Source organism: Nomascus leucogenys, chromosome 17 (genome assembly GCF_006542625.1).
Source record: "Nomascus leucogenys isolate Asia chromosome 17, Asia_NLE_v1, whole genome shotgun sequence".
In the NCBI taxonomy this organism is placed as follows: Eukaryota; Metazoa; Chordata; class Mammalia; order Primates; family Hylobatidae; genus Nomascus; species Nomascus leucogenys.
In genome coordinates, this window is record NC_044397.1 from 77360728 (window position 1) to 77386735 (window position 26008).

At 35.0% G+C, this 26008-nt stretch overlaps 1 protein-coding gene across 7 annotated transcripts in view; it reads right to left on the reverse strand.

Moving 5' to 3' along the window:
• The window catches only part of TAX1BP1 (Tax1 binding protein 1), a 92225-nt gene that overhangs the window by 30438 nt on the left and 35779 nt on the right, over positions 1–26008 (reverse strand). For 6 of the 7 annotated variants that reach the window (XM_030795572.1, XM_030795570.1, XM_030795569.1 and 3 more), the window contains exons 6-12: positions 14242–14390; positions 14064–14154; positions 11935–12120; positions 7034–7258; positions 6058–6204; positions 4822–4945; positions 3047–3150 (exon numbers count right to left, since the gene is read on the reverse strand). In XM_030795572.1, the coding sequence (XP_030651432.1) occupies positions 3047–3150; positions 4822–4945; positions 6058–6204; positions 7034–7258; positions 11935–12120; positions 14064–14154; positions 14242–14390 (1026 nt within the window). The remainder of the gene's footprint in view (positions 1–3046; positions 3151–4821; positions 4946–6057; positions 6205–7033; positions 7259–11934; positions 12121–14063; positions 14155–14241; positions 14391–26008) is intronic. The other variant, XM_030795567.1, reaches the window with a different exon arrangement.

The following is a 26008-nucleotide window of genomic DNA, read 5'->3' on the forward strand; positions in this document are numbered from 1 at the left end:
GAGCAATTCAATGGAGAGGAAAATCTTTTAAACAAATAATGCTAGGTCAGTTGAATATCCATACCATACATTCCATATCATACACAAAAATTAACTCAAAATGATTCACAGACCGAAATAGAAAAGCTGATTATAAAACTTCTAGAAGACAACACAGGAGAAAATCTTTATCTCCCTGGATTAGGCAAACATTCCTTAGAAGGTAAATAGCATAAAACATAAATGAATTGATAAACTGTACTTTATCAAAATTAAAATTTTGCTTTTCTAAAAACATCATTAAGGAAATGAAAAAGCAAGCTACAGACTTGGAGAAAATATTCACCTTACATATATCAGACAAAAGACATATCCAGAAAAAAAAAACACAATTCAAGGTGAACAACCCTATGTTTAAACTACCAAAAAGATTTGGCCACTCACACAAAAAGAGATAAAGAGCAAATAAGCATAAGAAAAGATGCTCAACATCAAGTCATTATAGAAATGCACATTAAAACCACAATGAGCTATCAGTACACACCCATTAGGCTGGCTATGTAAGATGGTACAAACACCTTACAAAACAGTTTGGTAATTTCTTTTTTTTTTTTTTTTTTTTTTTTTTTGCGACAGAGTCTCACTCTGTCACCCAAGCTGGAGTGCAATGGTGCAGTCTTGGCTCACTGCAACCTCCACCTCCCGGGTTCAAGCAATTCTCCTGCCCCAGCATCCCATGTAGCTGGGATTACAGGAGTGCCCCACCATGCCCAGCTAATTTTTGTATTTTTAGTGGAGAAGGGGTTTCACCATATTAGCCAGGCTGGTCACAAACTCCTGACCTCAAGTGATTCTCCCACCTCGGCCTCCCAAAGTGCTGGGATTACAGACATGAGCCACTGCACCCAGGCGGCAATTTCTTATAGAGTTATTCAACTACAATATCACCCAGACAATTCACTTCTAGATATTTACCCAAAAGAAACCATACGTCCATAAACAACTTGTAAACAAATGTTCATAAGCAGCTTTATTTGTACCAGCCAAAAAACAACCCCAACTACCCATCAAGTGGTGAATGGATAAACAAATGATACAATAAAAAAGGAATAAATATATGCAATAATATGAATAAATCTCAAATAATCATGCTGAAAGTGGGTGGAAAAAAGTACATATTACATGACTCCATTTTATAAAATTGTCTAAAAGGTAGGCTAATTGATAGTGACAGAAAGCAGGCCAATAATTTCCTGGAGATAAGGATAACGAAAGAGATGTGTTGCAAACAGGTACCAAAAAAACTGGGAGAGTGATGGCACTGGGGTGATAGTTTCACAACTGTGTATGTCAAAACTGATCCAACTGTGCACTTTAGGTACGTGCAATTCATTGGATTTCAATTATACCTCAATATGGTTTTTTTTTTTTTTTAAAAAAAGCACCCTGAGGAAAGTTTTTGCTTGAACATTATTCTATCTTCCTTTCAATACTATTTCTATAGAAAAATCTTGAAATATTCATCCAGAATTGTTTCATCTTTAAGGAAAATGCAGTTCACTCTTACAAAAAACTACCCTGAACTCAAGAGTAAAACTGTTCTAATCAACCCTTCCACAGGATTCTCTCAAGCAAAAAAAAAAAAGTTCATTTTAACTTTGGTTAAAAGATTTTGATATTTATAAGTAACATAAAATATTTTAATTACTGTAAAATAAATTACAGTAACATGAAGCTAACGTGTAAATTTTATTCTATAGCTCTAAAAAAATGCCCCTCCCCTCCCCAATGCACACACACACACAAAAAAGCACATTTAAAAAAACAAACAAAAATCACTTGCACAAACAACACTTTTTCCTCTCTATGCCAAATTGATATAAATGAGAAGCATTTTCCCTTTTCCCTTAAATATTCCAGTACTGAATACTACACCAAGAAGGCTGCAAACCAGAAAAGTCTGAATGAAGCTGTTTAAAATAATCAAAATAGGCCAGGCACGGTGGCTCATGTCTGTAATCCCAGCACTTTGAGAGGCCGAGGCGAGTGGATCACGAGGTCAGGAGATAGAGATCATCCTGGCTAACATGGTGAAACCCCGTCTCTACTAAAAATAAAAAAAATTAGCTGGGCGTGGTGGCAGGCGCCTGTAGTCTCAGCTACTTGGGAGGCTGAGGCAGGAGAATGGCATGAACCCAGGAGGCGGAGCTTGCAGTGAGCCGAGATCGCGCCACTGCACTCCAGCCTGAGTGACAGAGTGAGACTCTGTCTCAAAAAATAAGTAAAATAAAATAATAATAATCAAAATAAACACCATAAGAGACAATTCATTTGGTTAACATTCCCTTTTCCGCTATGCAAGTCTAGTAACTTTAAGATGTAAACATCTTTGCTATTATAATAGTAATTTATTTTATTTTTTTTTTTTAAGAGACTCGCTCTGTTGCCTAGGCTGGAGTGCAGTGTGCAATCTTGGCTCACTGCAACCTCCACCTCCCAGGTTCAAGTGACTCTCCTGCCTCAGGAGACTGTAGCTGGGACTACAGGCATGTTCCACCACAGCCTGGCTAATTTTTGTATTTTTAGTACAGACAGGGTTTCACCATGTTGGCCAGACTGGTCTCGAACTCCTGGCCTCAAGCGATCCACCCGCGTCGACCTCCCAAGGTGCTGGGCTTACAGGCGTGAGCCACATCACCTGGCCTATAATAGTAAATTTAAAAACAGCACTTCCCTTTTATGAAGTTCAAATATTTTTCATGAATCTTTATATGATGACAGATAATAATTTCTAACCTCAATTAACTATTTGCCCATTACCCAAACAAGAACATTTTATTAGGTGAAAAGAAAATAGTAGCTTTAGGTCTCATGATGCTACACACATGCCTATGTGAGCAGGTACACAAAACGCCCACCTCATCAACCCAAAAGCCAAAGTGAAACTAAGTAACAGTATATGGGGATGGAAAAGAAACTCAAAGATATCAATCAATCAAAATAATAAAGGTAAGCTAAGTCATTAACATTTTATAAATCTCTTTCACTTACAAGGTAGTTAACTTACCTGCAAGAGTTGTTTACATTTATTATACTTTTCTGTTTTGTCAGCAATTTCTTTGGTCATTTCACAGACTTGCCCCTTTGTTACTATGTCAAAATCTGCCTCTGCTGTAGAAAGGCAGAAAATAAGACTGTTAAAAAGTATTTTGCCCCTTATATTATCTTCCTGTTTAGAATAACTTAAAGGTCAGTATATTGTAAAATATAATAAATGGAAAACTGAAGGACAGAAATATCTACTCATATCCTAGATATACAAAGAAGGATATATAAACTCTAGTTGAGAATTTTTAAATGTGTGTTTGGCCAGAACGAAGTTCGCATTCAATAATAAAGGATTATTCTTTGATTTTTTAAAAATTTGCTAAAAAGCAGCCGGGCACAGTGGCTCATGCCTGTAATCCCAGCACTTTGGGAGGCCAAGGCGGGCCAAGGCCAAGGCAGGAGATCGAGACCATCCTGGCTAACACAGTGAAACCCTGTCTACTACTAAAAATACAAAAAATTAGCCAGGCGTGGTGACACACACCTGTAGTCCCAGCTACTCAGGAGGCTGAGGCAGGAGAATCGCTTGAACCCAGGAAGCAGAGGTTGCAGGGAGCTGAGATCGCGCCACTGCACTCCAGCCTGGGGGACAGAGTGAGACTCCGTCTTAAAAACAAACTAACAAACAAAATTTTGCTAAAAAGAGTTCCAAAACAGCACAAAAATTGTTCTCCTTATATAACTGAGTAGACAGGTTAAGTAGGAAAACCATACTTTGAGAATTCTCTTTACCCTCTCTGAAAGCCAGGGTTTCACTATGTTGCCCAGGCTAGCCTCAAACTCTTGGGCTCAAGTGATCCTCTTGCCACAGCTTCCAGAGTAGCTAGGAGTACAGGCGCATGCCACCATACCCCGCCAAGAACACATTTGAAATCACTGTTCTAGCCCTTCATTACCACTAAGTCTTTATTAAGTAAATACCCTGTAACACCATTTTAGGTACTACAGAGGATACACGGAAATAGAAGGCTCAATTGTGTCCTACAGGGGATAAACCTAATATTTAATAGTCTAAGATGTTTACATTTAAAAAGACTTAAAAGATCAATTACTCCACACACTAAACAAGAAAATATACTTTCTCTAGTATTTAACGTCATTACTGTCAAATTTACATAAAAGTGAAAAAATCAGGACAGATGAAAACCTAGTTAATCCAAATGTTCATGTTATTCATGTTTTCACTATGTCTCTCTATTCTGTTGTATAAGTTAATAAACTAATAAAAACTTAACTCATCAGCCAACAGGTACATTGACAAGGGAAGAAGTACCCCATTGATCCAAAGCAGCCAAAAATAAATGAATAAATAGAAAAACATGAGACTAATAGGGGATTTTTCCCCTGCAGAATTTAAAAATTAAAATCCACAAATAAAATGCTTCAAAATTCCATAGATTTAATGGAACATAAAGTAAAAATTCAATTCGTGGCTTTTGTCCTATGTAGCCCAAATGAGTACTCACAAGCACCAGCTCATTTTTAACATGTGTGAATAGTCTCAAGAAGATAACTACTAGTTTACATTCACATTTTATATATTCATGTTGTGTATATTCACCACATGCATGACTCTATTTTACATTTATACCCTTATTTTCCCATTGCCTCAATTCCTTCACTTATCACATGAAAATTTTTATGAACATCCCGAAATTCTTACACATGTAAGAAGGCAGTATAAGTACTTTTCAATATAGGACACCCTACACAAAAAGTCTAAAAGATTTTTACCTGCAGAAGGTGATGGCTTTACATCTACAGTAGAGGCAGAAGTGGCTGGGTCTGTATTTACTGAAGCATCATTCACTTTCTGCTGATTCCCCATTTTCTTTGTGAAGACATTATTATTATTAGCCTATTCAAAATGTTAATAAGTTGTTAAATGAGTCAATGAATTAGTTATATTTCCTTCTTGCAGTAACTAAGTAAATAATATTTTTACATATTACTTTAGAAAATCCTAAGAAGTCCACAAAGCTGCTCTTGTTTTAAAAGCCAACAAAGACTAAATTTAGTTATACACATCATTTTCCTAACTGACCTAAATGTTGCAAAAGAAATATACTATATTTTGCTTTTTCTTATAAACTCATCAAAACACCACAAAAATAAGTCATTCACAGAAATCTACTACAAAGTTATAATGTACTCAAAAGGCCCCAGGCCAAATTCATACGTGTGTGAGTCATACTTAAAGTATCATATTTTTTCACAAAAACCTTCCTACTTTACTATATGCATTCCTTGCTTGTCTCCTCCGATTTAAAAAACTAGGACCAGGAAAGTATCATATGCATCACATAGTAAAAGAGAGCCATAGTACCACTTTCAAGTTCAGGTTTTAAATATGTTTCTTCTACATTTCCAGGAGTTCCTCAGATAGCAAGCCTTGTATTTAAGCACAATTTAAGGACCCACATTGAAACATACATACCTCAAAACAAAAACATCTTCTTTGCTGTATTACAAATCTACCTACCTATTCTCAGATGGAATACAAAAGAATTAGCTAACACTCTTTAACTGTTCCTAATCTAATAGGAATAGGAATCTTCATAATATGAGTAGGAAGAACTTGCCAATTACAACTGAGACACCATCTAAGACCTAGGGATGATTAATGGTGAACTCCAATGAGAATAGATGTCATTGTCACAAGTCAATAATAAGTATTGAGTTTTAAGTGACAAAGATATTTATCAAGAACTTAAGAGGGAAATTATCTAGAAAAGAAGACTTTTTTCTGTTTTTTCCTTGCTGCTGCCCTTGCTTCCTTTGTTGGCTGTCCAGTAAATTAAAATTCCAGACTTTTTTAAAGAAGAGTTATTACAATATTTGGCCAAGGACTTGAAATCAAGCAGAGATAAATAATATTTAAAAGATTGATATTTAGAATATTACAAATTTGATTTTCAAACAAAAATAGTAACAAGATATTTTACTATGTGTAAATTTAATGATACTTACTGATTGATCTGAAAGTTTGTTTATTTGTTTTTGGAGCCTTTGGCATTCCTTAAACTTTTCTTTATAATGGTCTGCAGCCATCTGAAGACGGAGTTTCAGATCTTCAACTTCTCTTCTTAGTTCGTGTTCCAGTGTATCAGTCTTGTCCTAGAAAGAAACAAACATTCTAAGAAAAAAATAAAAATCTGATACCTCCTAATGTTAATAGTAACCCCAACTTCAATCTTACTTTTTTTCTTTTTTTTGTTTTGAGACAGAGTCTTGCTCTGTCACCCAGGCTGAAACACAGTGGCCCAATTATGGCTCACTGCAGCCTTGACCTCCTGACTCGAGCTCTTGTCTCAGCCTTCGGACTAGCTGGGACTGCAGGTGCACACCACCACACCTGGGTCATTTTTGAAAATTTTTGTAGAGATGAGGTCTCACTATATTGCCCAGGCTGGTCTTGAACTCCTGGGCTCAAGCAATCTTCCCACCTCAGCCCCCCAAAGTGCTGAGATTATAGGTGTGAGCTACTGCCCCCAGCCACTTTTTTATTTTGGGATTTTGGCTACAGAGCAACATAGGGTCTCTTGTTAAGTCCAGTTTTACATTCTTAGGACTAAGGTTCATTTAAAAAACTAGAGAAAAATAATCCACCTCCTGAAAAGCAATTATTACTCCCCTAAACAACCACAATACTGTTTTATACAGCTAGTAAGAAATTCCAAACAAAACAATACATATCTGACATCAATATATTTAATTAATAGGGCAGCTTTCACCAATCGTTAAGAATTTTGCTCACAGAAGTTTCCCTTACAGCACACATTAACTGTAAGCCAAGAAGTCACAATGACTAAACAAAAGGAATGAAAATTTTAAACTTAAAATAAGGCAGAAATCTGACCTGTCTTACCTTAACACAATTTACTACTTTGTGAGATTATAGTGGCTTTTTAAATCAAAATGCAAATTCAAAATTAACTTGCTTTACCTGATCTTTTTTCATAGCATTTAGTTTAAGTTCTGCCACTGCATCAGCTAACTGCTTTTTCACTTTCTCGTTTTCCAAGCGTGCAGTATGCAGGTCTGCCATCGTTCTGTCTCGTACATTGACAGCATCACTAAGTTCTTTAGCCAGAAAGACAACTTCTTGCCGAGTTGCCTGAACCTGTTCCTCTGCTTTACGAAGTTGCTCCTTTAAAAAAAAAGTATCTTCCTGAAGAAAGCAGATAAATATATTTGTAATTCAACCACTGAAGTAAAAAACAGAAGCAGAAACAATTTTCGCACGTATTTCAACAGGGCCAAAATTTTAGATACTGGTTTTTCTACTCATGACTTAGAGTATATGCCTACAAAAAACTTAAGAAGTAACTTTGTTTTAGGTTCCTTCTATAACAACCCTATGTACTCGGTTTCACTGCTACTACTTTATACACAAGGAAGCTAAAGTACAGCGAGTCAGGCAACATACCCAGTGCTTAAGGACCTGCCCAAACTGAGGCTCAAACAAAAGATCCCATCCCCCAGAATCTCTCCAGCTAGAAATACTGACCCTCATTTTGTATGACTACCAGTAAAAATCATTCCAAAAGCTTCTTTGTAACACCAAAAATTTTGGTTAAAAGATGTTTCCTCTTTTTTTTTTTTTTTTTTGAGACAGAGCCTTGCTGTCGCCCAGGCTGGAGTACAGTGGCTTGATCTCGGCTCACTGCAGGCTCCACCCCCCAGGGTTCACGCCATTCTCCTGCCTCAGCCTCCCAAGTAGCTGGGATTACAGGTGCCCGCCACCTCGCCCGGCTAATTTTTTGTATTTTTTTAGTAGAGACGGGGTTTCACTGTGTTAGCCAGGATGGTCTCAATCTCCTGACCTCGTGATCCGCATGACTTGGCCTCCCAAAGTGCTGGGATTACAGGCGTGAGTCACCGCGCCCGGCCGATGTTTCCTACTTTCTACCCTAAAAGACATCCAATATAATATAAATCTATTTCATATCATTATAAAAACACAGAACAGATTTAGGCCTTAGTTCTAAAAACAAAATATTGACATACAAATAGTAAAGACGAGGCATTGGGAAAATGAAAAGTAATTCATACTGCTTGACAAACCTAAAAGTATCTTTAAAAAGCTAAAATTGCCATGGTGAAATTATTTCCTTTAATATTAATGTTTAAACATTGTAACATTTAAACATTATAAACACAATAAATTTAGTTTATTCAACTTCCTGTTTTTAATCTCTGTACTAAAAATAATGTAAAATCAGGAAAAAAATGCAACCCAATAATGGTTTCTAAACTGTTAGCCCTTTAGAAGGAAATGTAAATGATGATTTTATGCAATGTTGGCATGGACAAAATCTTCGGAGGCATCACACTAATAGATCTACCTATAAAAAAATCGCCAAATTCTATATGTCAAAGGAGAAGAAAAAGAACTAGAAGAAAATTATATGTAATATATTCAAGAAAGGTATAATAATACTTGATATAAATAACTTTTCTAGTCAATAAAGGAGAAACAAAACAAGTCAAAAGTCATGAACATACAAAATTTTTTAAAGAAATAAATGCGATTATGCAGTAAAAAATTCAACTCACCAACAATCAAACAAATAAGTTAAAACAAATGCCATTCGCCTTTCAAACTAACAAAGATTAAAAAACAGTAACATTCCAATATTTGCATGGGTTTAGGGAAACTGGCACATTCACAAACAGGTGGGCTTATATAAACTGTAACTGCCATCTTTTCTCATCAGATGTTTACAATATTCATCAGCACCTTAAAAATTCTCACAGCCTTTGATCTAGCAATTTTATTTCCATAAGTTTCCAAGATGAAAATTATCAAAGGGTATAGACATAGGTTTAGCTTTACAAGGATTCAATAAAATACTAAAATAATAAACCTAAAATGTCTACCAATATGAGAATTTATGATAAACTATGATATACTACCTCCATATAATCAAAGTCTGTGCAGACATTACAAACAATACATATCTCATATACTCTTGGTGGGAATAAAAAAATCAATAGAACATTTCTTTGAAAGGTAATTTGAAAATAACTATCAAAATTTAAATACTCATTGACCCAGTAATTCCACTTGAAAGATTTTATTCTACAGATTATAAATGTGCCTACATATTGCTATAAGGATGTTTACTGCAGGATGCTTATAAAAGCTGAAGACTATAAACAATCAAAAAACATATACTACACAGTTGTTAAATGAAGAGAAGAAATACTAGGCAGCTGTTACGATGAATGAAAAAGATCCATATGTGTATCAGTGCAAGATATCTATTTATAATTTTTTTAAAAAGGAAAAAATGTATAAATTCTAATTTGTGTTAAAATATAAATATATGTATATTCATAAATTCAATAATAACTTATCTGAGAAGGGATGAAGGTTACATTTTACTTTGTATCCTCATGTACTGTTTAAATTTTTTTATAACCATCACCTCAAACTACTTTCACAATCTTTTAAAAAGCTTTAGCAACTAGTAGTCATTTTTCTCAGGTACTTCCATAACTATGCTTTTCCTCACAGAAGTCTTGCTTAAATAGGAAAAAGATGCTTAGAGAAATTTTTAGCATCTTATTAAATAACAAATAATCAAATACACTTCTCATGTTTGCACTGGCAATCTGGTACATTAAAAGGTAACAAGGATTAACCATTAATTCTAAATGTCATGCGCTTCTGACATTTTAGGTATTACATTAACTATGTCTGAGTATTTTTAATAGCAAATTACTAAAAATAACATCATAAGAAATAATGAATCAATCAAGGTAAATCTATATAATGGAATATTATGTGGTCGTTTTTTTCAAATGAGGAAGATCTCTACGAACTGATATGGAGTAACTAGCAACTTATTTTGTTCGGTGAGAAAAAGGTGCAAAACAGTATGTATAGTAGTGCCACCTTTTTAAGAAAGAAGAGGATAAAGAAGTATGTATATACATGTACACATGCATATATAAGCTTATTTTTACAAAAAGAAACATAAGAATAAACTAGAAACTTATGAAAACGTTTATCTATGGGCATAGGTAAGAAAAGGGCTTAAAAAAATAAGGAAGAGATTGAGACCTCAGAGTAAAATTTTTCTATCATTTTGACTTCTGAGCAAAGCAACTGTTCTACATATTCAAACAATAAAATTAAATCAAACAGAATAAAAGCAAATATTAAAATTAAATACAAGCAAATGAAATTTTATTACAAATTTATAACATAGGTATGCAAAAAAAATAGTTCAAGTAACTTTTGAACATGGTGTTCTATACATCCTTAGTGAAACATATTCTAAGAAAAAGCTGTAAAAATATCTTAGCTTTATTTAGTACATTTATTGTTGGAAGTGGCATTGATATAATATTTGTGAAAACATTGGTGTGTACCGCTGGATGGAAACACACAAGTAATAATGATGTTTTGGAAACAAGAGTTCTCACATTGCGAGAAGAGAGATATAAATATGGAATGGAGCAAAGGAAGGAAGAATCCTAAGGTACTAAATCTGAATTGGAGCTATCAATATAAATTAAAGATGCAAAATACCCACTGAAAGTGCCAAGCAGCAGCCCCGTAGTAGCAATAGGATCCAGTTCTTGGTTTCAAAATACCATTACCTACTAAAAAAACCAGAGTTTCTTGGAGAAATGGTAATATCAGGTCTGGGGGAACAACCTGAAGTTAGAACATACAGTTGTGCCATAAAGCAAGAAAGTATTCAAAGCATTATAGGAACATATCAGGACAAAAAAGCAGGCTTGAAAAGGTTCCCCTGGTTAAATTCAGAACAATTTGGGTATGAAAAAGAATAATGATGATTATGCATAATATGCAGCAAAAAATCAGTAAGTCCAAAGTTATATTAAAAAAGAGGGAGGGGTGACAGGAACGTCCTCATTATAAAAGATTACCTACAAATAAATGTAGAAGGAATAATAGAATTTTTTAAATCACCATTTTTCTATCATTAATTATTACCAACATAATAGCTGATGCAGGTGACAAGCATCAAAGGACAATAAAACCATTGGGGAAAGGCTGTTGGAGAACAGGGTGTTTATACAGATTGCTTAATAATCACAAAGAGGGAAAGAAAAGAAAGGCACCTATATAGAGACAGGTAGGCATAACTTTAAACAAATTATTAAACCTAACATTATCAAGAATGGAGCAAATCGACATTATATAACTTTTGATATGATTCCAACAGGATGGACAAAACATCCTCTATGTCTTTTCTTGCAAAAATGTCTCACCTGAATCTAGTCATGAGAAACAACAGACAAATCCAGATTATAGAACATTTTCTCAGATTAGCCTGTCTTCTCCAAAAATATCAATGTCATAAAAAGTGTAGGGACACTATTCTAGACTGAAACCAACTCAAAATACAACAATCAAAATAATAACGTAGTCTTTGACTAACTGTGAATCATAAAATTTTAAAGGTTATATAAGAATACATTTGGGGCAATTTGAATGTGAACTAACTATGGGAATGACTATTGTTCAATCAATGCTAAATTCTTAGGTGTAATAATGGTGTTATGGCTATGAAGAAGAATGCACTTGTTCATAAGGGAGACATGCTAAAGTATTTAGAGTAAATTATCATAATACTTGCAACTCACATCGCTCAGGAAAAAAGGCATATAAATGGGGGAGATAAAACAAAGAATGGCAAACTATTTTAGGGTACATTAGTATTCATTGTTCTGTTCTCCCAACTGTTTTGTAAGTTTGAACTTTTTCAAAACAAAAGGCTGGGGGAATTAAAAATGAAAATCACATTACATACATTTCATAGGTATGTTTTACAATCTTCAAATACATACAGCAAAAGTACTTACTTTACTTGAGGTTGTAAGCAGGAAAGTCCTTTGCAGATTTTCCTTTTCAGCCAAACATAACTGCAGCCTGCCAATCTCTTCTTTGAAATGAGTAATCACGCTTTCTTTGTTCCCATCTAAATTTTTTAAAGTCTGGACCTCTGACATAAGCTTGGTATTTTCTATTTCTGTATTCTTCAAATGTACCTGTAATGGTGTTCGAAAATGTCAAGAATATTTTAACTCCATGACCTAAGTTAGTCGAAGTTTAAAATACCATTATATTTCTTAACTCAAAGACAATGAAAGGAAGGAAAGACATACTAGACTAGGATTTAGGAGACCCAGGTTCTGCCAAATGACTAGTAAAGCATGTAGGAGCAGAACACAGCTTTTCTAAGCTTTTTTATTTTCCAGAGAGATTATTCTAAGGCCTAACAACATTACCTGATCTCTAGTCTTTTCCTTTGATTTAATAGTTTCAGGTTCTCTTTAAAAATGCAAATAGATTTGGTTGCTCTTTTGGGGAAACAAATTATGTTATTTGGCATATTCAAATCTGGCATGACAAGACTCTGGAAAACTAGAAGGAATACATTCAAAAACATCTCAAACAATTCCATTTTCTGCAGGTGAAAAGTACGATATCATTTAGTTTCAATGTGCTGAAAAACGTATTTGTTGACTAACCCAACTATATTGATTTTCCCATGACTTTCGCTATTGGTGATTTGCTCCTAACAGATATACAAATCAAATTCAATAACTGAAATTATGAATACAGACCCCTAGTGTCCACTATCAAGTATATCCTGCTTTAGTTAAGAGTAGTGAGGAGAAATGAATCAACTTACTTCTTGCACTTTACTCTTTAAATGTACAGAATGCTGAAGGACTAATTCCTGTTCACAAGGATAGAATATTAACTCTTGATTCTCTGAAGGCATCAGCAACCAACACCCTTGCAGCATCACTTTAAAACACTACCTGATTTTCATAATCATCAGCTCATTAAATTGACTTAACAAGAAACAGACTTAACTCAGAATGTTCTTGAAATTCCTCATCTGGAATTGCCTTCAGGAAATGCTTATGAGCCACTTAAAAAAGTAAGTCTCAATTTGCACCCACAACATTATTGACAATTAAGCTAACTACCCTATATTTCAGGGTTGCTTAAAAAAATAAATAAATAAAAACTGCCGGGCACGGTGGCTCACGCCTGTAATCCCAGCACTTCGGGAGGCTGAGGCGGGCAGATCACAAGGTTAGGAGATCGAGACCATCCTGGCTAACATGGTGAAACCTTGTCTCTACTAAAAAAAATACAAAAAATTAGCCAGACGTGGTCGCGGGCACCTGTAGTCCCAGCTACTCAGGAGGCTGAGGCAGGAGAATGGCGTGAACCCGAGAGGCAGAGCTTGCAGTGGGCTGAGATCGCGCCACTGCACTCCAGCCTGGGTGACAGAGGGAGACTCCATCTCAAAAAAAAAAAAAAAAAAATTCAGAACTTCAAGCGGTCAAGATTTGTTAGCAGTGAGGATATTCTTACAAAATGACATCTCTGAAGATATTCTAAAAGTCAAACTCTAAAACGGGATCATTACTAAATTAATGTTCTCCCTGATATGTGTATATATATGTGTATGTTCTTAAAAAGGAAAAATAGTTACATGAATTGTGATAAACAAGTATCTTAATGCCATTAAACCTCTTCAACTTATTACACACTACCTATTAAGTAACTAAAACAGCAGCAAATTAATTCCCTGAAAAACTAACTTTTAGGGGTGATATACCATATGACTGTGACTTCCTCCTTGCTCTCTCCTGGATCACTCACTCTGAGAGAAGCTAGCTGCCATGCTGTAAGGATATTCAAGCAGCCTATGAAAAGACCACTTCAAGAGGAGCTGAAGGGCCTCCTGCCAAAAGCCACTGGAGTAAGCCATCTCGAAAGCAAATCCTCCAGTCCCAATCAAGCCTTTAGCTGACTGCAGCCCTTGCCAACATCCTGACTGCAACTACACAAGAGACCAGAGCCAGAACCACTCAGCTAAGCTGCTCCTAAATTGCTGACCTACAGCCCCTAAGTTCTGGGGTCATTTCTTTTGAAGCAACAGGCAATAGATATGGTAAAAATAAATTACCTTGTAAAGTTCCTTCTCATCCTTCTCTGTCTTCAACTGACATTCAAGTTGTTCTCTTTCATGTTGTGCCTTCCTGAGTTTGTCCTTTAAACTGAGATAGGTATAATAAAGTAACATTATAATGTTTTAAAGTTTTAAAATTTTTATTGAATTTATTTTTTAAAAGCATGAGAAATACCTGTCTAATTCAGTTTCTTTTTCAATTGCTTTGTGTGTTACTGACACAATATCTTCCTCAAGCTGGAGGGCTTTGGATGTAGCATCACTGAACCTCTTCTTAAACTCTTCATTTTCCATTTTTAAACTTTGTGTTACTTCAGTAAGACCCTGAGAAGTGACAACAAGGTATTTTGAGAAACACAGAAACATAATCAGTAAAGCAAATTTGCATATCTTTAAGAAAACTATGTATTCTTAGAATTTTAATCCCACATTTGTTCCCTCCAAAATTGAGAAGCTAAGACTATAAAACCTGAAATGATAACATATATTTAAATTTTCATATACTAAACTAATCGATAATTTGTTTTTTGTTTGTCTGGGGTCTCACTTTGTCACTCAGGCTGCAGTATGGTGGCACAATCACAGCTCACTGCAGCCTCGACTTCCCAAGCTCAGGTGATCCTCCCACCTCAGCCTCCCAGGTAGTTGGGACTATAGGCACCCACCACCACGCCCGGCTAATTTTTTTTTTTTTTTAATAGAGACAGGGTTTTGCCATGTCACCCAGGCTGAAACTCCTGGGCTCAAACAATCCTCCTGCCTCGGCCTCCAAAAGTACTGGGACTACAGGCATGAGCAATGATTAGTTTTTTTATATACATTTTCCCCCCACCTTCAGACTTTTCATGTACCCTGTGTGTTGATTTTACTAACTTTTCTCCACCAGGGGGCAGGCAAGAAAAATGAGGAAAAATTTTTTAAAATTAGTCACAACAAATCAAGTCTTACACGACACCATCAAGGTTAACACCCACTTTTTCTAGAACAGGTCACTAAGTGCCATCACAGCACTAAAATATGCCTAAAGCCATGTTCTTAATGTTCTTGCCAGTGTGACTCAGAGGCCTAAACAAATATTCAAAGACACTAAGACAAATATAAAAGAGGTAGTAAGTGCAACAAATTGAATATTGAATTGAATTTCTACTTGGAATATTCTACTTTAAATGGACAATTTATAAGACTCAAATATAACAGTGTATATAGGGAGGTGCTTTGTTATAGAAAACTATACAATAAAAGAATTGGTAAATTAAGATAAAATTATTTTTATTAAAGAACAATTTTAAAATTTCTCCCCAAAACAGTAATACTTACCTACCCAGCAACGAAAACTAAAAAAAATCACCATTCTGCCAGGTTAAAAGTATGAAAGATTATATAGTATTTATAATTCACTTTAATTGACATAAAAGAACTCACCCAAGTATTTTACTGATAGAATATCATTTTAAATATCTTGCTAGAATATGAACATTGCTACATTATTTTATAAAAGTCAGATAAACCCTATTGATTTATTTTTGTTCAAAGCAAATGTTTGTCTGACTGAATTTGTAACACTAACCAAAAACTGTTGTACCAAATGCTTTTTTGGTTCCAATGCCATAATACCAGAGAAAAAACAAATAATATTTATTTCCTCTGCAATCATAATGATTGCTGTGAAATTGGGCACATTCTCAGGATTTGTCTTGTTGATTTATAAAGACGGCCAGAGAGGTTTCTAAATAATGTTTACATTTTTTTTATTTTTAGTTTTACCAATGCTCTCTTGGCACTGCAAATACACTACAGATTTAACCCAAGTATTTCTCCCTAAGACAAAATTACTTTCCAATCCTGTAAGTAATGAAGCCCTATAACGGGTATACAGCATTCTACAAAATGCATAGGAAAAGAGAAAAAAATCACTAGCAACTGAATGGAAATTATGAACTAATTGCTTTGAGTCAGTTAATTTTACAGTGAATTATAAGTTAACTCTGACTACAACAAGCGTCTTAGACTCTTTCTCTGGTGCCCCCATAAAGGCACCTGATAGCTTCCCAGCATCCAAGCCTCCTTTCAAAACACATGAAAATGATAAAGTAAGGATTATTCTTCAGGCCTGTAGTTTTCATGTCTGAGTTAAGCATAAGCATCTTCAATGTGGCTCAGTCCTCCTTAGCATGAAAAAGCTAAGAGCTTTGCCATTTCAAACAACTAGGAATCATGCTTTCAAAAATTAACTTTAAAAGAGTAAAATCTAAAAGACAATTTTTCTAAAACACTTTTGGTCATTTGTAAATCATGCCAAAAGGACATCATAATTCTAATATTAAAACAAAGAAAATCTCCATCAGATAATTAAGCCTGCTACATTGTACGCCGATATGAAAACAATCATAAGAATTGGGGCAAAGGGAGATAAAGAGATTTGAGTACTTCAGATTCATGCAGGGACTTTCCTCCCGCTTCTAAACTAAAAAATCACTGTTTCCATGAGCCACTATTACCAGTTCCCACAAGTCATAACTCTCACATACGAATAACCAGATAAAAAGATTATGAATCATTCATCTAGGTGGCTAAACACATTTTAAAAGTATTTAAGATAACAGAGCACATTTATTCTCATGTTAAAAAATAAAATTCTGATTATAAACAAAAGCATATGAAGAAACCAGATACAGTATCACTAACAATTATCTAGAAAAAAGGTATGGTATTCTAGATTCACACATATACAGAGTAAAATTTAGTAAACTAGCACCTGAACACTTTAAATAACAAATTATTGACAAAACAATTATTTATGAAAATTGCTAGTCAGATTTTAAATCAAATCCCACTCATTTCACTTAATCTGGCTTTTCTCAAACACCTAATTTTGAAATCAACTAAAATACCAAGTTATGATGACAGCTACACAGACTATAAAGGCATCTTCTCTGGTTTCTACAAATCCACCAGACAAAAATATAAATAACAATATTTGGCCGGGTGTGGCAGCTCACATCTGTAATCCCAGCACTTTGGGGGGCCTAGGTGGGCGGGTCACCTAAGGTCAGTAGTTCAAGACCTGCCTGGCCAAAATGGTGAAACCCCATCTCTACTAAAAATACCAAAGAAAAAAAAAAATTAGTTGGGCATGGTGGTGTGTGCCTGTAGTCCCAGCTACTCGAGAGGCTACTCAAGCAGGAGAATTGCTTGAATACACGACGCGAAGGTTGCAATGAGCCTAGATCATGCCACTGCACTCCAGCCTGGGCGACAGAGCAAGACTCCATCTCAAAAAATAAAATAAAATAAGAAAAGAAAAGTTTTTAAAATGGAAAAAAGCTTACGGAATTTGGATACAAAGAAAGAATATTTTTGCACAGCTGTACATGTTTGTGTTTTGAGCTAAATGTTATTTCAAAAGAATCAAAAAGTTTTTAAAAAGAGAGTGAAAATGTTACAGTAAGCTAAGGTTAATTTATTTTTGGAGAAAAAATATTTTATACATTTAGTGTAGTCTGGCCAGGTGCGGTGGCTCATGTCATCCCAGCATTTTGGGAGGCCAAGGCGGGCAGATCACCTGAGGTCAGGAGTGCAAGACCAGCCTGGCCAACATGGTGAAACCCTATCTCTACTAAAAACATAAAAATCAGCCAGGTGTGGTGGCACGCACCTGTAATCCCAGTTACTCCGGAGGCTGAGGCACAAGAATCACCTGAACCCAGGTGCCGGAGGTTGCAGTGAGCCGAGATCACACCACTGCACTGTACTCCAGCCTGAGCAACAGAGCAAGACTCTGTCTCAAAAAATAAATAATAATAATAATTAATTAATTAATTTAGTGTAGTCTAAGTACACAATATTTATAAAACCTACAGTAGTGTACAGCAATGCCCTGGGCCTTCACATTCACTCACTACTCACTCCCTGAATAACCTAGAGCACTGTCAGTCCTGCAAGCTCCATTTATGGTAAATGCCCTATACAGGTATAACAAATTTTACATTTTATACAATATTTTTACTGAACCTTTCCTTTTCTAAGATGTCTAGATATGTTTAGATACACAAATATTTACCATGTGTTACAACTGCCTACAGTATTCAGTACACTAACATGCTGTACAGGTTTGTAGCCTAGGAGCAATAGGTTATACCATATAGCCTAGGTGTGCAGTAGGCTATACTATCTAGGTTTGTGTAAGTACACTCTATGATGTTTGCACAAAGAGGAAATCACCTAATGACACATTTCTCAGAACATATCCCCATTGTTAAGTGGTGCATGACTACAGTAAAAAAATGTGATGAGGGCTACCTTCAATTCACTGAAAAATCTGCTATGAACAAATGTACTTAAATTCAACTTTTATAGAAAATAACAGATCCAAGCATTATTTTTGTGGTTGGAGTGGAGAGGAGGGGGAAGAGAGACAGGCTACAAATATACTTGTGTCTAAATTATTTCCTGAATATGAATTTATTCCACAGACTAGTGACTTTTTTTAACATTAGGTTTCATATACATTTTTAAAGAGTTAGGGAATAAGTACAAAAATTTAGGGTAGTATAACTTTACTTAAAATTGCCTCTTAATTTAATTGAATGGGAACTACTCAATGATGCAGTCCTATGAAATAAACTATAAAAATGCTTCATTTTACAGTTCTGTACTTATCAATACAAAAATTACAAGTTTAAAAGCATATAAATATATTGTTGAAATAATATATTATGAATTTCTTAAAACTATTACTTTGTAAAGCAGGTACAAAATTAAAGTAATTGGCTTGAAAGAAATATATTGCTATGTATACATAAGTTATAATAATCAACCCATGTATTAAAATTAAGCCTTTTGTATCTTTTCTTGATGACAATTGGCAAAAACAAACAAAAACAAATTCAATGAGATCATAAATTCAAAACTGGTTTTTGGCAATTCCATGTATTAGATACTAAATGCCTTAAACTGCCTCTGTCCAAAACCAGGTACCTAATGCTATGATAACAATAACAGCTATCTTGAGAGCTACTGTGTAGGAAATGCTATGTGCTTTATGTATAATACATTCTCATTTGATGAGCACATGGCCTAAGAATTAGGAAAAACTATGATGCTCGTTCACACGAGAAAAGTGAGCCACAGAGAAGTTAAGTAGTTTATCAAAGGTTACACAGCTAGTAAATGGAAGAACTGAGAATGATTTCAACTTTCCAATATTCCTAAACAAAAGTTTTCTAAAATAATAACTGAAAATTTTAATAATTGAGGTACTGAAATTTTGGTAATTTGATTTTTATCTACTCTTGATATGACCTTTCTTAACAGTGGTACTAATAAATAGATTAAGTTATAAGATACTCTCCAAAGATAATTTCCAGATCTCATTCACAAACTGCTAAATTCAAAGACTACTATATTGGTGTTGTGTGTTGTGGCAGAGACAGCTGGTTGTCTGCCAAATTACGACCTCCTTTCAACCACAGTAACTGCATATCACTGCCAAACTACACTGTATTCCCAGCTTCTCTTGCAATGCATTATAGTCATCTAAATTATCATCAGTTAAAATACAAATGAAATGATATATATTACTTCCACCTCTACAACTTACATTATTGATCACGCCTTGTCTAAGATCTCTTTCCCCTTTTCATTCAGCTGAAACCAGGATGTGCCAGTGACCAAGTTTCTATCACGAAGACATAAATTCTCTAGGAATCTAAGGGTGGGCAGTGGAATGATATAAAAGGTAACAAGGCCCCTGAATAATCATGTAAAGCAAATCTGCGATCCCCTCCCCAGACTTCAATGACTTATGACATAGACTGTTACATTAAGAACAACAAAAACTTTACACTGTTGGGTTTCTTTGTCTTCACTCTAATTCATTATTTATCCCTGACTAGTATTCAAATCAAGTAACTCATCTGATACACTGCCATTAAGACAAAAAATTAAATTGGCTATGTAATAAAGTATAAGATATGCATCACTGATCATACCCAAATTCAGCTACTATTGTAAATTACTTTAAGTATCTGAATCTTGAAGAGAAAATGTAGCAACTAAAAGCCAAAAAATAAGGAAACTACAAAGCTAGTTCAAACACTGCTATGATACTGAGTATACTTAATCCAAAAACAGCCAATTTGAAGGGCAGCAAATACATGTGGTAGAGGATCTCAAAACAGTAAAGCACTTGTCAGAAACTGCCTCAGGATATTTGCCTCAAAAATCAAAAATCTAGATAAAAGCCAAGCACAGTGGTGCACACCTGTAGTCCCAGCTACTTGAGAGGCTGGGGTGAGAGGATGGCTGGAGTCCAGGAGTTTGAGGCCAGCTGGGAAACATAGTGAGGCCTTGTCCCCATATTTTAAAAAAAATTTTTACATCAAGATATAGAATATTATTAAGCAATAAAAAGAAGCAAAGTACTGATGTATGGATGAACCTCGAAATCATTATGCAAATGTAAAAAAAAAAAAAGGCAAATATAGAGACACAGACAGTAGACTCATGGTTACCTAGGGCTGGAGACAGGGTTATGTAAAGAGTGACTGTTAATGGACTCAAGGTTTCTTTGTGGGATGATAAAAAACATCCTAAAATTAAATTGTGGTGATGGTGGCATGACCCTGTAAATATACAAAAAAACCATCCAATTGTATACTTTTTTTTTTTAAACAGAGTCTCACTCTGTCACCAGGCTGAAGTGCAGTGGCACGATCTTGGCTCACTGCAACCTCCACCTCCCAGGTTCAAGCAGTTCTCCCGCCTCAGCCTCCCAAGTAGCTGGGACTACAGGTGCACGCCACCACACCCAGCTAATTTTTGTATTTTTAGTAGAGATGGGGTTTCACCATGTTGGCCAGGATGGTCTCGATCTCTTGACCTCGTGATCCGCCCGCCTCAGCCTCCCAAAGTGCTGGGATTACAGGCTTGAGCCACCGCACCTGGCAAATTATATACGTTTTTTAAAAATCAAGATAATTGAAGTTAACATAGGTTGGCTTTTGGATGCTTGCTTTCTTTTATATCTGCAACTGAGTAATCCTGGATACAATCTTACAGAACCTATCTATATTCTTGAGTCCAATAAAAAGCATATTAAATAAAAGTCCACATTGGTTAAACTAAGTAATATAAAGTACAAGCAGCTACTCAAGAGTGTGACTAGGGGAACAGTACTAGACCACCGACAGTTACCAGGCTATATCAAGACAAGACACTTGTACAAAATATAAATCAACTACATCACTAACCACACTGTTGGGTTCACCTAACAGCTTTTCACGGCAATACTTTCTCAATGAAGGAAGTAATGCATTTACATACATTGCAGTGTACATTTTTCATTCCAACATAGACCAGTAACAAAGTTTCTGAACCAGCTACTTTGAGTACCATGGAATAGAAAACTAAGAACAGAATGCCAAATACGTGCAGAAAAACCATACAGGCTTTTAACCTGGGTACCTAGAATACCAGATAATTCATATCATTTGAGAAAGAATATCTTGGCTCCTCTAAATAAACATTTCTCCTGATAGTGACTCTAAAACACACAATTAGATGCAACTAAAATAGTGCCAAGATAGAGTAACAAGAACCAAATGAACTCTACCACCTGAAAACTAAAAAACTGAATGAAGAACAGCTCTCAAGCCACTGGACATCAGGATAAAAGGTCAGTGATCCCTGAAAGAAAAGAAACAACAGAGGTCACCTCTATAACTGCTCCAGCTTATTACTGTCTAGAGAGACTTTTAAGGCCACAGGGCAAATAGGCAAACTCAGGCAGAATCCAGTGGTCTCCCTGAGTTATGGAGAGAAACTGAGAGTCTAGGAAAGCTAAGGAGAATAGAGTTTTCAGGACAGAGTACCAGAGAAGAATCATGTAGAAAAAGAACTCGAGGGATCTGCAAGGAGTCCCCTTCAAGTGTTGAGCTGATTACTGATCAGCATATGCATGTGAGGAAATTAACCCAGGCTGGAGAAAGAATCACCCAAAAAGGACTACAGGGAACAGTGCCTGGAACTCAAAAAGGGCCAGGAATAGTGGTTATTCCTACCAGCCAGAGTGGAAAAACGCATAATTCATGGGTGAACAATTACAGTATTCCCTAATTGAAAGAAGGGTCTTTCCTCAGTAGTGGGGAGAGAGTAACCCCAGTCTAAATGCTGCTCTGGTACCACCAAACAAAGCTTGAAAACAAGGCTCCAAAAGATCAAACTGTTGCCAAGTAATTAAACCACATCCCAGAACAAAGCTCAAGAATATTTTTAGGAATATAAAAAACATCCCAACACCCAGCAAGGTATAATTCACAATATGACATTCCAATCAAAAATTACTAGGCATGCAGAGAGGCAGAAAAATATAACCCATAATGAGTAGAAAAGCCAATCAATCAAAACTGATACAGAAATCAGCCAGATGATCAAGTTAATGAACAGACATTTAAACATGTGTATTCCATATGTTCAAGAAGCTAGAAGAAAATTGAACACAGTAAACACACAGAAACATGAAAGACATGAAAAAGACTTAAATCAAACTTCTAGGAATGAAAACAACAATGTCTGAGATAAAAAAATATATATACTGGATGGGACTAATGGCAGATTAAATATTGCAAAGAAAAGATTAGTGAACTTGGAGACAAACAAAATTTAACTATTTAAAATGAAACAGAGAGAAAAGGGACTGAAAAAAAAGCACAAGTGAAAAAAAAAGCACAAGTGAGCTCTGAAACAACTTTAAGCAACAAAACATATGTGTACTCGAGTCCCTGAAGAAAAGGAAAGACAGAAAAAACAGCTGAAGAAATGGCCTAAAATTTTCAAAATTTAATGAAAACCATAAGTATACAGATACAAGAAGGTCACTGAACCCCAAGCATAAAAAATAAAGAAAATAAAGAGGACACAACATAATCAACTGCTTAAATTCAATGATAAAGAGTAAATCTTAAAAACAGTAAGAGAAAAAAACACATTAAATAGAGAGGAAGAAAAATACTAATGACACTGAATTTCTCATCAAAAACAATAAACGTGAGAAGAACCACATTTTTAAAATACTCAAATACAAAAACTATCTATCTAGAATTCTATACACAACAAAAATCTCTTTTAAAACTAAAGGTAAAATAAGACTTTTCCTAAAATACAAAAGTTGAACAAATTCATCAACAGAAGACCTGCACTACAAAAATGTTAAAGAAAGTCCTTTCAGGCAGAAGGAAAATTATACCAGACAGAAACCTTTGTCTATGCATTTTACCAGGTTGGTTCTTTATAAGAATCCTTAAAATTACTTACAATACATTGAAGAATACTTAAGTACTCCAAAAGATATCACTACCATTTTGAAGGGAAAATGGTTAATTCAATTTCCTAAATGTTAATTTACATTACTAGAATTTCAAATTTGAAATTGCATAAAATCTCCCTAAGAATTACGTACCATGGTAAATTTATCAGTCAGTGCTTGACCAGATAAGCAAACAGCTGCGGAGAGACAGAAAAACAGACAGACGAACAGACAGACTGAGAGAGACACTAAGAGATTTGAGCTTGTGTAACGGCAGAAGCTGGAACTAGTTTGTGTAAGGCAGGCAATCAAGACATTTATAAAGTGGGAAAAGCAAGAACAAAATAGGATCCACAATCACCAGCTGAAGCCCACCAGAATGGACTGAAAACTGAAGTCCATGTTGGTTTTTATTCTGACTCTGATAGTCTCAAAGGTGTCTTGAGCATGCTGGGGTCCTTCCTGACAGACCTAACCCAAGAGATGGAGAAACTGAAAGAGGATTCCACAGAAGGTAGGGCAATTGTGCCTGGCTACTACTACCTCATACAAACAAGGTGAGCCAGGAGAGAAGCCACAACTTGTATAAGCTACAAAAATGGCTGCTGCTTCACTTCTGACTTCAAATCTCACGCAAGAATCTCTCTTGTGTCTCATCCTAAACAAATTATAGAGAAGGGAACTCTGGAAAATAAGTTCAGCCTAGCAAAGCTGACATATTACAAAGCTACCACCATAAAATTCCATTTATCAGAAAGAACTCCATTTGACTTAAGTTCCCGCAACTCAAAATTCTAAACTTTAAACTTTTAATACATATGATCCTTCAACTGTATTATCAATGAGTTTCATCTAATCATACCATTATGTGTCCTAGTAAATTCTGATAAGAAAAACTTCTTTCTATAAATGAGAAAACCACTTCAATGACTAATATCCACAAAGACATTACATTACTGTACTAAAACTATATGCTGATTTTTTCCCACAATTTATCCTTTCTGAAATGGAGATGTATCTTAAAATCAATGGTATGTCTTAGTTTGCTTGGATTATTTTTTTTCCTGGCAGTAATGATGTTATCACCACCATGGCTTCTCAGGCTCAATGAAGTAAGATATTAAAGGCTTCCCAAAATCTTTGCAGGAACTACTGATTTTCTATTAAAATTATAATCAGGACAATCTTAAATAAATGTAAACCACATTTCATAAAATGTGAAACATAATTTAAAAGGTATTAAACTTCTTTTTTCTGGTTTTCAATCAAAACATGATCAGTAAATGGGCAATGTGACACAGTTATGTGATCGCTAGAGGGAGACAAATGACTGCTGTTTTAGTAATACTAACTCTTTCAATTCATTTGTCAGCTGTTACAAACTGATATTTTCATCCCTTTAAATACCCGAATACCCACAATATTTATAAAATGATAAAGTACGAAATAGTGCTTTTTTAAAACTTCTCAAGAGAACTGGAAGGCCACAGAAAAACACTGAAGATGCATAAAAAGGAAACATTGTAAATGGCTCACATATAGTAAACCAGGACTGTCCAAGAATGATAGTTTTTAAATATATGTTTTTTTAAATCCTTTTCAAGACCATAAAATCCCATATCCAAAATAAAATGTCACCTTCAGACCCTTCTTTTGACCACAATTAAAGCTGGTCAGACGCCCCAAAATTCATTGTTATCTATTTATTCCACAAATACTTGATGAATAAAGAGACATACTATACTTGTATCTGTTTTATAAGCCATTGTAATACAGCAACAAAAACACCTAGCTTGGGTTTTCAGGTTCTCAACTTTGCCACTTGTTAACTAGATGACTTATCCATGAGGAAGCCTGAACTCAGAAAAACCAAGTGACCACTTTATTTCAATGAGAATAAAAAGGAAAACTCTATCTGATGACACTCTGTAGTATATGCTGTCACTCTACAACAACACAAATTATCTTTACGTTTTAGAGAAGAAACAGCCAAAAAGATAAATTATGATAGCTTAAGAGACCCACACTAGCCAGAGAAGAGATCTTGCACATTCTCTCACTTCTATACCTATGATGCTTCCCAAATATCTGGTGATGTCTCCTACCCAGTTTGTGAAACTTAAGAATCAAAACAGTATGAATACATTTAACAGTTTGTAACATCCTCCATTACATTGTTTTGGCAATATTACTTTAATATTCTCAAATATAATATAGTTCAAAAATGCTTTGAAGTACATATCATATCCATGTTATTATTCAAGTTGAAAATACAATTATATGAAAAAACTCAATTCATAGTTTAGGCTCCAAAAAAATTATAAACTAAACTAACCGAAAAACTTAATAGAGGCACAGCTCTTTTTAGTCCTATTTGAAAAACAAGATTCAAAATCATTGGTTCTCTGAGCCTCAGTTTTAACTCTTTCAATTTCCAATATGTATCCAGCACTCCAAAATACAAACAAGAACACAATGAAACATACAAACTAATTTTCACAGAAGTCTTTGATAAATGTAAAGACGGGGTTTTTAAAAAATACTCATCAGTACAATAGATTATTTGGCAATACAAGGAATGAATTAATAATATATATTACAACATGGATGAACCTTGAAAACATTATGCTAAGTGAAA